This window comes from Leopardus geoffroyi, chromosome B4 (genome assembly GCF_018350155.1).
Source record: "Leopardus geoffroyi isolate Oge1 chromosome B4, O.geoffroyi_Oge1_pat1.0, whole genome shotgun sequence".
Taxonomy (NCBI): Eukaryota; Metazoa; Chordata; class Mammalia; order Carnivora; family Felidae; genus Leopardus; species Leopardus geoffroyi.
The window spans coordinates 60,680,719-60,693,860 of NC_059341.1; the positions used below are offsets into that span (position 1 = coordinate 60,680,719).

A 13,142-nucleotide genomic window follows, 5' to 3' on the forward strand; every position below is an offset into this window, starting at 1 on the left:
TTTTCAAAGATATATCTGATCATGCTATTCTTTTGCTTTAGAACCTTCACTGTATACTTATTTCCTTATCCAAAAGCCTTCAAAATTAACTCTAAGCCTTTTTTTCTTTTTTCCATACCTCTCTTCTCCATGAAACCTTTTTTCTTGCCATCCTGAACTAGTCCCTCAACACAGCATCCACTGTCATGCCTCCCTATTCAGAATGTCTTTTCCTTTATTTTTCAGCTAAGAAATGCAAATTAATCTCAGTAATGTAAAGCTTTCACCACTTTTTCCTCACAGACTTCTCTCATATATATTTGGGTAGAGCTCTATTCTGTACTTTATACATTGTATTATAATTATTTATGTATTGGCTTTCTCGACTAGACTGTGCGCTCCATGGCCTTTTGGGAGTTCCTAATATACAGCATTATCTGGTATTTAATTGTTATTCAGTAAATGTTTGTTGAAATGATTCTATAAAAATTAGTTTTAAATGGTTATTCAAAAAACTAATAAAGGACTCTATTTGGTATCCTTTATTTCTTTATGGCAAGATTTTTTCATATGTTTTCTTGCCAAAATACCCTCTTTATAAAGTTGCTTTTTTGATAAATGTAATTGGGAAGAGACTATTTTGTACATCTTTAACTCAAGTTTCAGTAAAATATACTGTTATTCTTGTTGTTCTTGATAGAATTGCGTACATCTCTGGAAGAACATCAGTCTGCCTTGGAACTTATAATGAGCAAGTATCGAGAGCAAATGTTTAGACTGCTAATGGCTAGCAAAAAAGATGATCCAGGTATAATAACGAAGTTAAAAGAGCAGCACTCCAAGGTAATCCATTTTATAAACATAATTTGAAATGAAAAGAAGCACAAATCAGTTAACTTGTGTTGAGATTTTTTTTTTTTTTTGCTGTTGTTAAATCACAGGTATCTAACATGATACTGAATACTTCATCTTTCTGAAATTTTCTGCTTTTCCTTATTTTTTTCATTACTTGTTACATATTTTGATTATCTTCCTAACTCCTTTTGTCCCCTAATAGCTTTAACATACTTTCAAAAATAAATTTTATTTGGGAAGTTAAAGGTAAGTGTATTCAATTCAAAATTATTCTGTAAGGTTATCTGCTTTTAAGAAATATTTCTTCTAATATGTGTGTTGACATTTGTTGCAAAAACAAAAATTGAAATGCTGAAAACATTTCAGAAATCTGAAACCAGCTAAAGGTAGATTTCTTAAGACTATTTACTGAATGAGGCTACTTCATCCAGATTATAAATAATACTGAGTATGATGGAAAAAACCATGGGCGGCTGGGGAGGAAAAGAACCAACATCTTAAAATTTTGCCCCCTGCTGCCCCCAGACGCAGATCAGTTAGCACCATTTTTAGAGACAAAGCCCAGCTGGTTAGAAATTTGTGTCTTTCCCTCTGCTCATTTTACTTATTGACATCCCTGTGTGTTTCCTTTTTGTATGTCCCTGTGTTTGTTAGCAACTGCTATAAAGACAAGTAGAATAATCCTTTCCTATTTACATTTTAAACTGAGTTTTAACTGCTGGTGTGAAATAAAAATATTAGAATACTGTGATTTCTAGCTATTATCTGTATTGGATAATGGTGAGCTAACTATTAGTTATAACTAACATTTAAGAAATACGGTTTTAAGACATGTTTTCATCTTCCTCAATTATTGAAATACATTTTAGAGTCCTTAAGATAATTCTTAATTCTTCCATCTTAGTGCTTGTGGGTATTTTTAAGTTATTATTCTATTAAAATGAAATATCTAATAAATCTTTGTGTGACAACTTTACATTATTAAGGAAGTTAGTAATAGATACTTCTTGTGTCAATAGTAAAATAGATTAATAAATAAGCGTTTAATGTTATCTAATTACACTATTCATCTTCTAACTGAAGGGGAATAACCTTGGATGTTTAAGTGGCAATCTTTTGAACATAAATTTATCTATTGTTAGAGATCATTATAAAAACATTTGAATTTAATTGTATAACTTGACTGTTTCTTTTAAAGGTACAAAGATGAATTGATTTAAATTATTGGTAAAATAAATTTAAATTGATTTAAATTATTGGTATAATCTTGAGAAATTCCAAAAGCCCCTAGTGTTTAAAACCTAAGAAATTTTTTAAGATCTAAAGGGAATGCTCTGACCAAAAAGGGTTTAGCATAAGATACTGCAGGTTGCTAAGTTGTCTGGTAGCAACTATGCCAGAAGCAAATGTTTTCTAAAACACATAAGATTTTGCCATTCACTAGAGCAATTTCATTAATCCGTAAAGTTAAACATTTCTTAAGATAGCTGTAAACCATCCTTTTTTACTATGGAGATTGAATTCATCTAAGTGCTGATCCTTACCTTCCATAAAATGACTGTTCAGTTACTTGTTGTTAATTCTAACTAATACATATTAATGTTTGTGATTTTGATTTTTCCCAAAAAGGAGACACTTCAACTCAAATAAACATTTATTAACACTTGCACTGGCTTAGTTATTAATCATAAGATGAATAAATACATATGTTCCATTACTTTGCCATAGGAGCTTACAGTGTAAAGGGAGATAGATAGAAACATATCGAATATAAGATAGGATGTGATGAATCCTAAAATAAAGATATCATTTAATATGGGAATATGAGTGGAAGTAAGATTAGTTCTCATGAGGAGAATCTGGAAAGGTGTCAAGAAAGGAAGAAAAATCCCATCTAAATCCAGCCTTGAATTAATTATTAGGCGGGGGGGGGGGGGGGGGGGAGTGTCAACAAGCAGAAGTGGGTGAGCAGAGACACTTGTGTGATAAAGGTGCAGAAATAAAAGATTCCAGGATGTATTTAGGTATTGACACTCTGATAAGCCTAAACACAAAAAAATTTTATAACACATTTAGATTAACAGAGTTACACATAACAGCATTTTGGCGTGAGACCATTTTGAAACCACCGTGATACAAAATTTCTCCCTCACTTAGAAGTTTTTGAGCACAGATTTAAAAATCAGTAAAAGGTTTGAGAAGAACTCATTTTTAAATATCCAAATACTCATTTTTACGTTATTTTTGAACAGATGCCTTTTTGGAAATCTTAAAAAAACAAACATTTCAAACAGTTGGCTAACACGCATGAACTAACACTCATCAGTTTTTAAATTACGGATAATATCCGTATTAACATTATAATGACTCTATACTACAGATTGACATGGTACATCGTAACAGCTCCGAAGGATTCTTCCTTGATGCATCTCGACACATCTTTGAAGCATCTCAACATGGACTGGAGAGGAGGCACTTGGAAGCAAATCAGAATGTACACTAAATAAAACAGTCAACTTTTGGGGTGTGGATGGAAGGGGGGAGGTCCATTTAAAACGTTCTTTTACATTGAATTTTCCTGCCAGTTTAAATCAACAAATAAATGAACTTGCTTTTTAAAAATGCTGTGCTTTTGATAGCCATGCAAAAACATTCAGTGTAGAAACTTTAAACCTGTCATTTCTCTGTGTATTGTATCATACACAGCCTGTTAGGTAATTGCAGGCTTTAAAGGTTGTTCAAGCCAGCTTTTCATTTTATCACTGCAAAATTTTAGTAGTCTTTAAACAATTACCCTCTTTGGGAACATCAAAGATGTTTTCTTGGCAGTCATTTTAATCTAATTTCATAAAAATTTTGCTCAAACTATTTTAATTCAGATTTCTGATGGTTAGTAGTCCTCCAGTTTGAGTTCACAGTTACCTAAAAATGCCTTTGTTTAGGTGTTATGATTTAATAGCATACACTATCTTGTCTTAACTTTGTTTTAATTGTGGCAAGTCTTGACTGAGCAAAGTTGAATAAACCTAAACAAGAGTTAAAAATGAGCATTTCAAGGATTATATCACTGACAATTCAAGGATTATGTTACTAACACTTTGTGCCTTTAAGACTGTTTCGAAAACACAGGTCTTAGCCTCTTGTGTTCATTAAAAGGTCTATGATGCTTCCCTAAAAATTTTATTGTAATAAATGAACTATCCATGAACTGGGTCTAGAAAAATACTACTCTGTTTGAAGTCTTGGGATATTGTTTTGTTTCATGATTTTATTAGAACAGGCTCTGTCCTGAAAAAATTAGTGGAATCTTGTTTTCTTCCATTTTAAAGGCAAAGAATTATTTCCTTCCTGTACCGTCTTTTAACCTAAAAGGACAGTAAATGATAAGCTGAAAAAAGTGTTGGTGTTCAGAATTTTTTCATTATCCTTAATCTGCTGCTGCAGTTATCTGTATTTAACTTGCTTTTAAACATTATGCTCCCTTTCCAGAGGGAGGGGATTTAATCATTTTCAAAAAACTGTATCAGAATATGACAAATGTTTGTCTTGACACTATTCTTGCTACCATAATCTAATCCAGGACTGTCCAATAGCACTTTCTGAAATGATGGAAATGTTATCTGTGCTGTTCAGTATGGAAGCCACCAGCCAGCCACATGTGGCTAGTGAGCACTTGAAGTGTCACTAATGCAACTGAGGAGCTGAATTGTTAACTTTTTAAAAGGTGTTTAATTTTAATTGACATTTATGTAGCATCATATTGGATAGGGTAGATTAGTCCTTTTATTTTGCCGCCTTTTGCATACTAGCATTGTATAGGTTTTTCCATTAAAATAATACAAGGACTTGCATTTTTGTTGGCTAGAAGATATTGTGTGGTTTGCTAAAGATACTGTTTGTTCTCCATATTTCTTTCACAGTTTACTAGTTTTATAGGTTTTGGGGGTCGCCTTCAAATCCTTTTTACAAATAGGGTATATACAGCTATTTAAGAGACAAGGTTTGGGGGCAGTTTTGAGCTTTTATACTTGAGTTTTGACCTTAATATAATAAAGTCACCCTCAACTGCCAGTGAACAACGGTCTATAGAAGCTGTTTGTTGAGAAATGATTATTCTTAAGTTTCTGCTGGTTTTTAAACCTTGTGTCTGTCTCTTTCACCTGACTAGAAGCTCCTTGAAAGCAGGAAACATGTCTTAATAGGCTTCGTATTCCTATTGCCTAGCACAGTGCTTGGCACATCATGGGTGTGCAAAAATGAATACCACAAGATTGGAAAAAATTTATCTACTTGCTGTACCAAATAAATGTGGATATCTATTTTATACCTAAATTATATTTTGAACAGTTTGCAAAGAAGGCCATTTAATATTTTAATACTTAAAAGCAGACTTATGTTCATTTTACTTAGTATTTATTATTATCTGATCTGTTATGTACCAAACACAGGCAAATATAAACAAGATACAGTTCCTGCTCTCAAGGAGGATTATAACCTGGAAAAGTTTTAGGTTGGATTGAGATCATCACTTCTTGGCCTTTTGGCTAAGATCAAGTGTAGGTTGGATTGAGATCAATGTTTAGGCATAGATAATAAAGATTTATAAATCATCAAGACTTTAGAGATAAAGAGATTGAATGTGTCAAAAATTTTTGTCTTTCCCATTACTTTAGTAGGTGTAGGTACAAAAAAGGAAAGGTTGTTGATCATTTGTGGTAAGAGGAATGTGAAATAGTACTCTTCTTGCTAGTGGGTTTAGTTGTAATTATGCTGCTTATCCTTATTTATAGTCCTAACAGAAATCTGATTTCAAAAGCACATTCATGGTCAGTCAACTTTCTTATAAATGTGTTTGATATATTACATTCATGTTAAATGGCAATGTAAGAATATTACATTCATATTAAGTGGCAAAGCAGATTTTTTTTTTTTTAAAGAGAGTATCCAAAAGTAAAAACAGTTATTTCACTGATTTGCAACTCCCATCTTTTTTTCAGGAATTACAAGCACATGTTGATCAGATAACAGAAATGGCAGCAGTAATGAGGAAAGCCATTGAAATTGATGAGCAACAGGGCTGCAAGGAACAGGAACGAATATTTCAACTTGAAGTAAGTTTTAAATTGTAAATTGGGTGAAAACTGTCCACACGAAGATTTATGCCAGAAAATACATCCCATTTAAATAAATATATACATCTCGGGAAAACTAGTAATGTTCTCTTTCTTAACCTGGATATTGGTTATATGGGTATATAGTGCAAGACTATTTCAATAGTAATACAAGAGTCTAGGATCAGTATAACTTATAGCAGTATTTGAGCAAATTGACATTTTTTGATCCTATGTGTTCCTGTTATTGGGTGAATATGCCTTTTAACTTAGTAATTTAAAAAATTTCTTTATTTCTATTGGAGATCATGGTGATGCAGGGAAAATTATTTTAATCTACAAATATTCTTTGGGCATTCGTATTTTTCTGTGGAATATAAAAGCTTTTCTGTCTTTTATTGTGTGGTAGTGAAAGCATAAGTTATTGTTGAATAGTTCAAATCAGTAGACTTTTATACTCTAAAAGCTTCTTTTTGAAATGATGGTGGAGATACTGGTTATAGAGGGCCAAAAGTGATTTCAGTCTCTAAGCACAGTGTTCTCTCATTCTTTAAAACAGGGCTTAGCAAACTTTTTCAGTAAAGGACCAGACAGAAAATATTTTTTTGCAAACCAGACATTCTGTGTTACTCAACTCTGTGCTACTCAACTCTGTCATTGTAACACAAAAGCAGCCATACACACAAAAAAATATTCAGTTTACCTATGTTCAGTGAAGTTTAATTGACAGTAACAGGCCTCAAGCCAGGCTGTAGTTTGCTGATCCTTGCTTTATACCATTGAAACGTAGAAAGTAAGACTGAGAACAAAGTAGTTGTTAAATGTCTGCAAATTCTTACAGTAACTAATCTAGAAGAAAAAGAGTTGTTTATCAGTGCTCGATTTGCCCACCTAACTATCCTTCTTGAAAAATCTCAGATCTACTCAACCAGCCCCACTGCTTTCAAATTCCAGTGAGGAAAACCAAACCTTTCCTGTATTCCATGCTAACATGGAAAGTAGTAAAGGTACTAACTAAAGTCCTAAGAGGTTCTCATCATTGGCTTTGTTGTGTTTATATCGATATAAACCTAGATGTTACTTTTCCTCGTCTATACTGTGATTATAAAATGAGGCCGTTTCTGAGGTTCCATTTACAGTTACAGCTGCATAAATAAGGCGGCTTTGACCTGATGGAAAAGGAGCACAGTTCCTACCTCTTTAAAAAAGTGTTCTCTGGATTCAAGTTTTCAACTTTGTATATTCATTTAGTCTATTTCTGCTCTGCCAATTATAAAACTTTTTGTCATACCTTCTTACGTTTGGCTTAAGATAGGTTTGTATTTTTGTAGCTATCTTGGTGACTACATCTTTTTGTTTGCCTTCTTTTAGCAAGAAAACAAAGGCTTAAGAGAGATCCTGCAAATAACTCGAGAATCATTTCTGAACCTTAGGAAAGATGATGTGTCTGAAAGTTCATCTTTGTCAGCATTAGTGACCAATAGTGACCTGAGTCTGAGGAAGAGCTGAAGAGCCTGTAAGTCTGTGAGCTTCCTGCAAGGCTCCAAATGGTCACTGGGACTGGCCTACTGACATGAATGAATTAACAGAAAAATCCATCTCAAGCAACCCTTTATTTTTTTTCTATAGTATGTACAGTGCACTGGCAATGACATTCTTACGCTGGCAAAAATGCAGAATTAATGGTTGTAGATTTTATTCCAAAATATAATTAAAAAATAGAAACTTTGTTAATTGGGGAACAAACTAAAGATTTTTTGAGTGACTGCTGAACCTAATAGCAGTACTGTTGCTATTCTGGCTGATACTTGGATAAACATGAATATTCCCAATAAATGTTTGGGAATTCATAACATTATCCAAATTTTAAAATACACATCTTGGCACAGTTTTGTGAATGGAAGACTGTCATATTAAATGTTATTTCTCCTCCCTGTTTGGTGTCAGAGTTAACAAATAGCTTATGTACTGTGAGATTTCAGCTTTAATGGTTGCCTGTCTACCTTCCCATTACTGTAAATTTTGGTCAAAGAAAATTCAGTTTGCAAGACTGTAGGAATGTTTCAAATGCACCATAAACAAAAGTTAATTTAATTTTAGCTGATTTGCCATAATTAAAATACTCCACTAACAATTATCCATAGGTTTAAGTATATGAAATATCATTTCAGGAATGAAAGAGAAAGAATATTACTTTCTAAGAAAGATCTTATAAGAGACATATTAGTAGGTTAAACTACTCCTTTGAGAGATTCAAGTTTTGGTTCTAAATAATGAAGATGAGATTTTTCTCTTCTCTGGTTGATCTTTAAGGATATTAGGTAGTTCTTTTAGCTAACAGAGTTGCAGTGTTTGATATAGCAAGCTAGGTATGGTAATGTCAAAGTAAATTGGGGATTCCTCTGCCTCATTGAACCCTTTTTTAAAAGTATTCTTAAGAAATACAGAAAGTAAATTAAAATTTCAAAATAAAATTTGTTTTCTGGTCCTCATAACCTGTAAGATTTTTCTTATACTCTATCAGTCAAAGGGTGGGGGTGGGGGTGAGAGGAAATCTGTAGATTCATAAGTATTTGTTTTTTGTGTGTTTTTTTTTTTTTTTTTTTTTTTTTACAAAATCTATATCCAGTATGTAAATTTTTAAAAGCCACTAGAAAAAGAAATGTACTTTAACATCAATTGAAATCTAAATTTTTCTTATTTTATGATTATAGAAGGATAAAAATATCAAATATGATTAAATATACTAATTTATATTAAAATTAGCACAATAGAAAATTCTACTTTTGGGTATGTAATTTGTTAAAGAAATATTCACATGGTAGCTTTTGTGTATAATTTCATATATTGGTAAAATTCAAAGCTACTTTTCACTTTGGAATTTTTGTATATTAAGTTTGGAGTAAGTGGGGCTGATGTGGCTGATTGAAAAGGGCTAATGGCCCAAACACTGAATAGATTCCTTTTTTCAGAGGCCTTAATTGATATTTTATAAATGACAGTTTTTATTTTTAACCTTTTCTATTGGTTTGGGGTAAAGAATATATTAATTTGGTGGCACATTCATTCATACAGTTTTTATCCCAAGTCAGAATTAAAAAAAATACACAGTTGAGATGAAGTCTGAGGCAATTCATTGAGGCAGCTCTATTATAAAATGTTTCTTGATAACTATTTTTTTATAAACAAGTTAATTTATTCTTGGTCTTCTTACTTGGATATCATTTTAAGATCTTGGCGTTCAAAGACATTTACTTTGTTACATAGCAACAGTTTTCCATCCATATATTTTTTGTTTTTAAGCAGAACCTTAAATTTATGTCTGAGAGTGTATACTGCATAGGAGCCTATTTTATCAATAAAGATGAGTGGTTGAAATTGATATGGTCTCCAAGTTAATGTGAGAACAATGCTTACATACAGTTTATTTTTCTGGCATTTCATCTCTTACCAGAAAACTAGTACTTAGCAACAACTTCTATCTGTATTTCTTAGGAATTGGCCAGCAACTTATTGCTGATCCAGCAAACCTTTTTACAATCATATGTGGTAGATTTAAGAGTGTCCCTGCTGCAGGGGCACCTGGGTGGCTCAGCATCCAACTCTTGATATGGGCTCAGGTCATGGTCTCACAGTCAAGAGAATTGAGCCTCGAGTCAGGCTCCACACTGGGCATCGAGCCTGCTTGGGATTCTCTCCCCCTCTCTATGCCCCTCCCTGTCAAAAATCAGTATTAAATTTTTTTTTTTACAAAGTGTCCCTGCAAAGGCACGTCCAAGTGCTAACCTCCTGTACCTGTGAATGTGGCATATATGTATATATCTTTTCAAAGTTTATTTTTATTTTTGAGAGAGAAGTGGGGGAGGTAGGGGCAGATAAAGAAGGAGAGAGAGAATTCCAAGCAGGCTCTGCACTGTCAGCATAGAGCCCAATGCGGGGCTCAAACTCACAAACTGAGCTGAAGTCAGATACTTAACTAAGCCACCCAGGCACCCCAACCATATATTTTTTTTAAGTTTATTGGAGAGAAAGAGGGAGAGTGCATGTGAGGCAGGGAAGGGCAGAGAGACAGGGAGAGATAATCTTAAGCAGACTCCAGGCTGCCAGGGCAGAGCCCGACACAGGGCTCAAACTCACGAACCATGAAATCATGACCTGAGCCGAAATCAAGAGTCAGAGACTTAACGGACTGAGCCACCCAGGTGTCCCATACTGACCACATTTTTAATAGTTTTTGCAGATTTAAGGATCTTGGAATTAGCTCATCTTGAATTTAGGATGGGCCCTATATCCAGTGACCGGTGTCCTTATAAGAGAGAAGGATATTTGAAACAGGCATAAGGAGAAAGCCATGTGAAGACAGAGGCAGAGAGTTATGCAAGCTGCAGAGCCCTAAGGTGCCAACAGAAGCTAGGAGAGGGGTATGAATTGAATCATCCCTCAGAGCCTCCAGAAGGGGCCAGCCCTGCTTGATATTAGACTTCTGGCCTTCCTGATTTTTCAGAACTGTGAGAGAATAAATTTCTGCTAAGCCACCCTACCTGTAGTAATTTGTTACAGCAGCCCTAGAAAACAATGATCTATTTATCATCTATCCACTACATGCTTTTTATTTTATAGTGGAAATACAATTCTAAAAAACCAGTTCTACACAACCTCACAGAGTGTTTTCTGCTCATATTGGTATTCTTTAATATCAAGGTGACTTCCAAAATTTTCTATTTCTAAACTGCCTCAATGACTGGAAGATCACAGATCCGTAACTCAACTTTTGGTGATCACTACCTTTTTTGACAGAGTAAAATAGGAGTTCATTTTTTAGTGAAATATCAATGAAGAATAATCTCTAATTGAAATTTGAAGGGGCTTTCTTTTTACATCAGTGGCTGCCTCTCAGCCTCCTCTGTCCCTTTCTTCTGACTTTAAGCCCCAGGGCTCAGTCCTTATTCCTGCTCACTTCCTTGGTGATCTCACCCAGTCTCATGACTTTAAATACCACCTGTACTGCTGATGACTCCCAAATTTACAGCTCTCATGAACTCTGACTCTTCCAACTGTAACTATCAAGGATCTCAGACTTAACATGCTCCAAGCAGTCTTCCCCCCAGGCCTCTCCATATGCTTCCCTATCTCAGATGGTGACAACTCCATCTTTTCAGCGGCCAAGGCCAAAAACCTTCCTGGCATCTTTGACTCCACTTTTTCTATCTTGCATCCAATTCATCAGCAAATCCTATTGACCCCCCTCCCTTCTAAATATATCAGAATCCTACCATCTCTCACCATCTCTACTGCTTCCCCTGGTTAAAGCCACATTATGATAGTGTTAGAGTGAGCAAATTAAACCCAAGTATCATACAATAAGGAAATAATTTACTTCCAGATTACTAATTTACTATCAATATCTACCCAAAGCAGTTTATATATACTGTGGCTTAAAGATTCTAGCAACAGAAACAAAAAAATAACTAAATTTACATAATAAAAACCTGAATGCTATACTGCAGATGTAATTACAACCATGTAAAAACTGCATAGCGGGTGGGGTGCCTGGGTGGCTCAGTCGGTTAAGCATCCAACTTCGGTTCAGGTCATGATCTCGCAGTTCTTGAGTTTGAGCCCCGCATCGGGCTCTGTGCTAAGAGCTCAGAGCCTGAAGCCTACTTCGGATTCTATGTCTCCTTCTCTCTCTGCCCCTCTCTTGCTCATGCTCTCTCACAAAAAGTAAACATTAAAAAAATAAATAAATAAAATGCATAGGGGGAAATGTCCAGAAGCAAGTAACATCAGTATACTTCCAACTAACTCTGTTTTACATACGCTAGCCAGCTAGTTTTCTGTTGCCTGCAAAGCAGTTTTTTTGTGACTATCTTTGTATCGATGTATCATAATTTATTCAACTCTTTCTTCTGATGGATATTCAGACTGTTTGAAATTTCTGTTAAAACAATGCACCCAGGGGCGCTTGGGTGGCTCAGTCGGTATAGCATCCAACTTTGGCTAAGGTCATGATCTCATGGTCTGTGGGTTCGAGCCCCAAGACAGGCTCTGTGCTGACAGCTCAGAGCCTGGAGCCTGCTTCGGATTCTGTGTCTCCCTCTCTCTCTGTCCCTCCCCCATTTGTGCTCTCTCTCAAAAATAAAATTAAAAAAAAAAAAATGCTTCATTAACTCATGTGCATAATTTATGTACTGTGATTTCTGGTGTATAAATTCTCAGAAGTTGGTTAGGTTATGTTCCTTTTTGAGATCTTTCACATAAAGGAAAAAATAAATGTAGACGGTTAAAAATCTACCATACAGAAAATAGTACAGTTTAAAGTAAGTCAACTTCTTCCTACAACCTGTGTCTTCCCAGGGGTAATTAGAAGTTTCTTCTGAATCAGAAAAACTTCCCTATAAATGTTTTTAAACATATTTACACACAAATACACATAATTGGAGTCTTACACCTTAGTTCCTCAATTTTTTTTCATTTAATGCTATCCCTCACAAGTTTTTTTTCCCCATATGAGCAAAAGGAAAAGAGTAAACCCACTGCTTTGGAAAAACTAAAGCCTGCAGAAAATTCACTACACTGAAATCAGTATCAGTAGGTAGAACTGGACCCGGAATAAAAATATCCTGATCTTGAAACACAGGATATATACTTCTCGAGTATCAGATACTGCTAGGAAGGCTACATTTGGGCTTTCTATAAAACTAACAAAGCTGGGGCACCTGGGTGGCTCAGTCGGTTAAGCGGCCGACTTCGGCTCAGGTCGTGATCTCGCGGTCCGTGAGTTCGAGCCCCGCATCGGGCTCTGTGCTGACAGCTCAGAGCCTGGAGCCTGTTTCAGATTCTGTGTCTCCCTCTCTCTCTGACTCTCCCCTGTTCATGCTCTGTCTCTGTTTTAAAAATAAATAAACGTTAAAAAAAAATTTTTTTTTTAAAAATACAAGTAACAAAGCTAGTTAGAATCAGTGTTTCAAGAGTTTCTCCCTGTCACAGTGCAATAACCCCAAGCCTCAGCACACTGCTTTTGTCTGTATATACAGTTCAAGATGAATAGGGCTGGCCCTTGGCTACTTTAAAATGCCAAGGATTTATCAGCTGCATCTCCAATTTCAGCACCACTCAGTGGGCAAGTGCACAGTGCTATCAAATCAAAGGCTGATGTGAGATCAAGTGAATGCATTCCTCAAAGGTGAACTTCTA

General features: G+C 34.9%; 1 protein-coding gene across 4 annotated transcripts in view; it reads left to right on the top strand.

Annotated features, from left to right (window-relative positions):
- Positions 1 to 9,327, top strand: part of FGFR1OP2 (FGFR1 oncogene partner 2) — a 34,795-nt gene extending 25,468 nt beyond the window's left edge. For 2 of the 4 annotated variants that reach the window (XM_045465210.1, XM_045465209.1), the window contains exons 4-7: positions 680 to 822; positions 3,215 to 3,328; positions 5,832 to 5,945; positions 7,317 to 9,327. In XM_045465210.1, the coding sequence (XP_045321166.1) occupies positions 680 to 822; positions 3,215 to 3,328; positions 5,832 to 5,945; positions 7,317 to 7,454 (509 nt within the window). In that variant the 3' untranslated portion in view covers positions 7,455 to 9,327. The remainder of the gene's footprint in view (positions 1 to 679; positions 823 to 3,214; positions 3,329 to 5,831; positions 5,946 to 7,316) is intronic. The other 2 variants (XM_045465212.1, XM_045465211.1) reach the window with 1 other exon arrangement.
- The last annotated feature ends 3,815 nt before the right edge of the window (positions 9,328 to 13,142 follow it).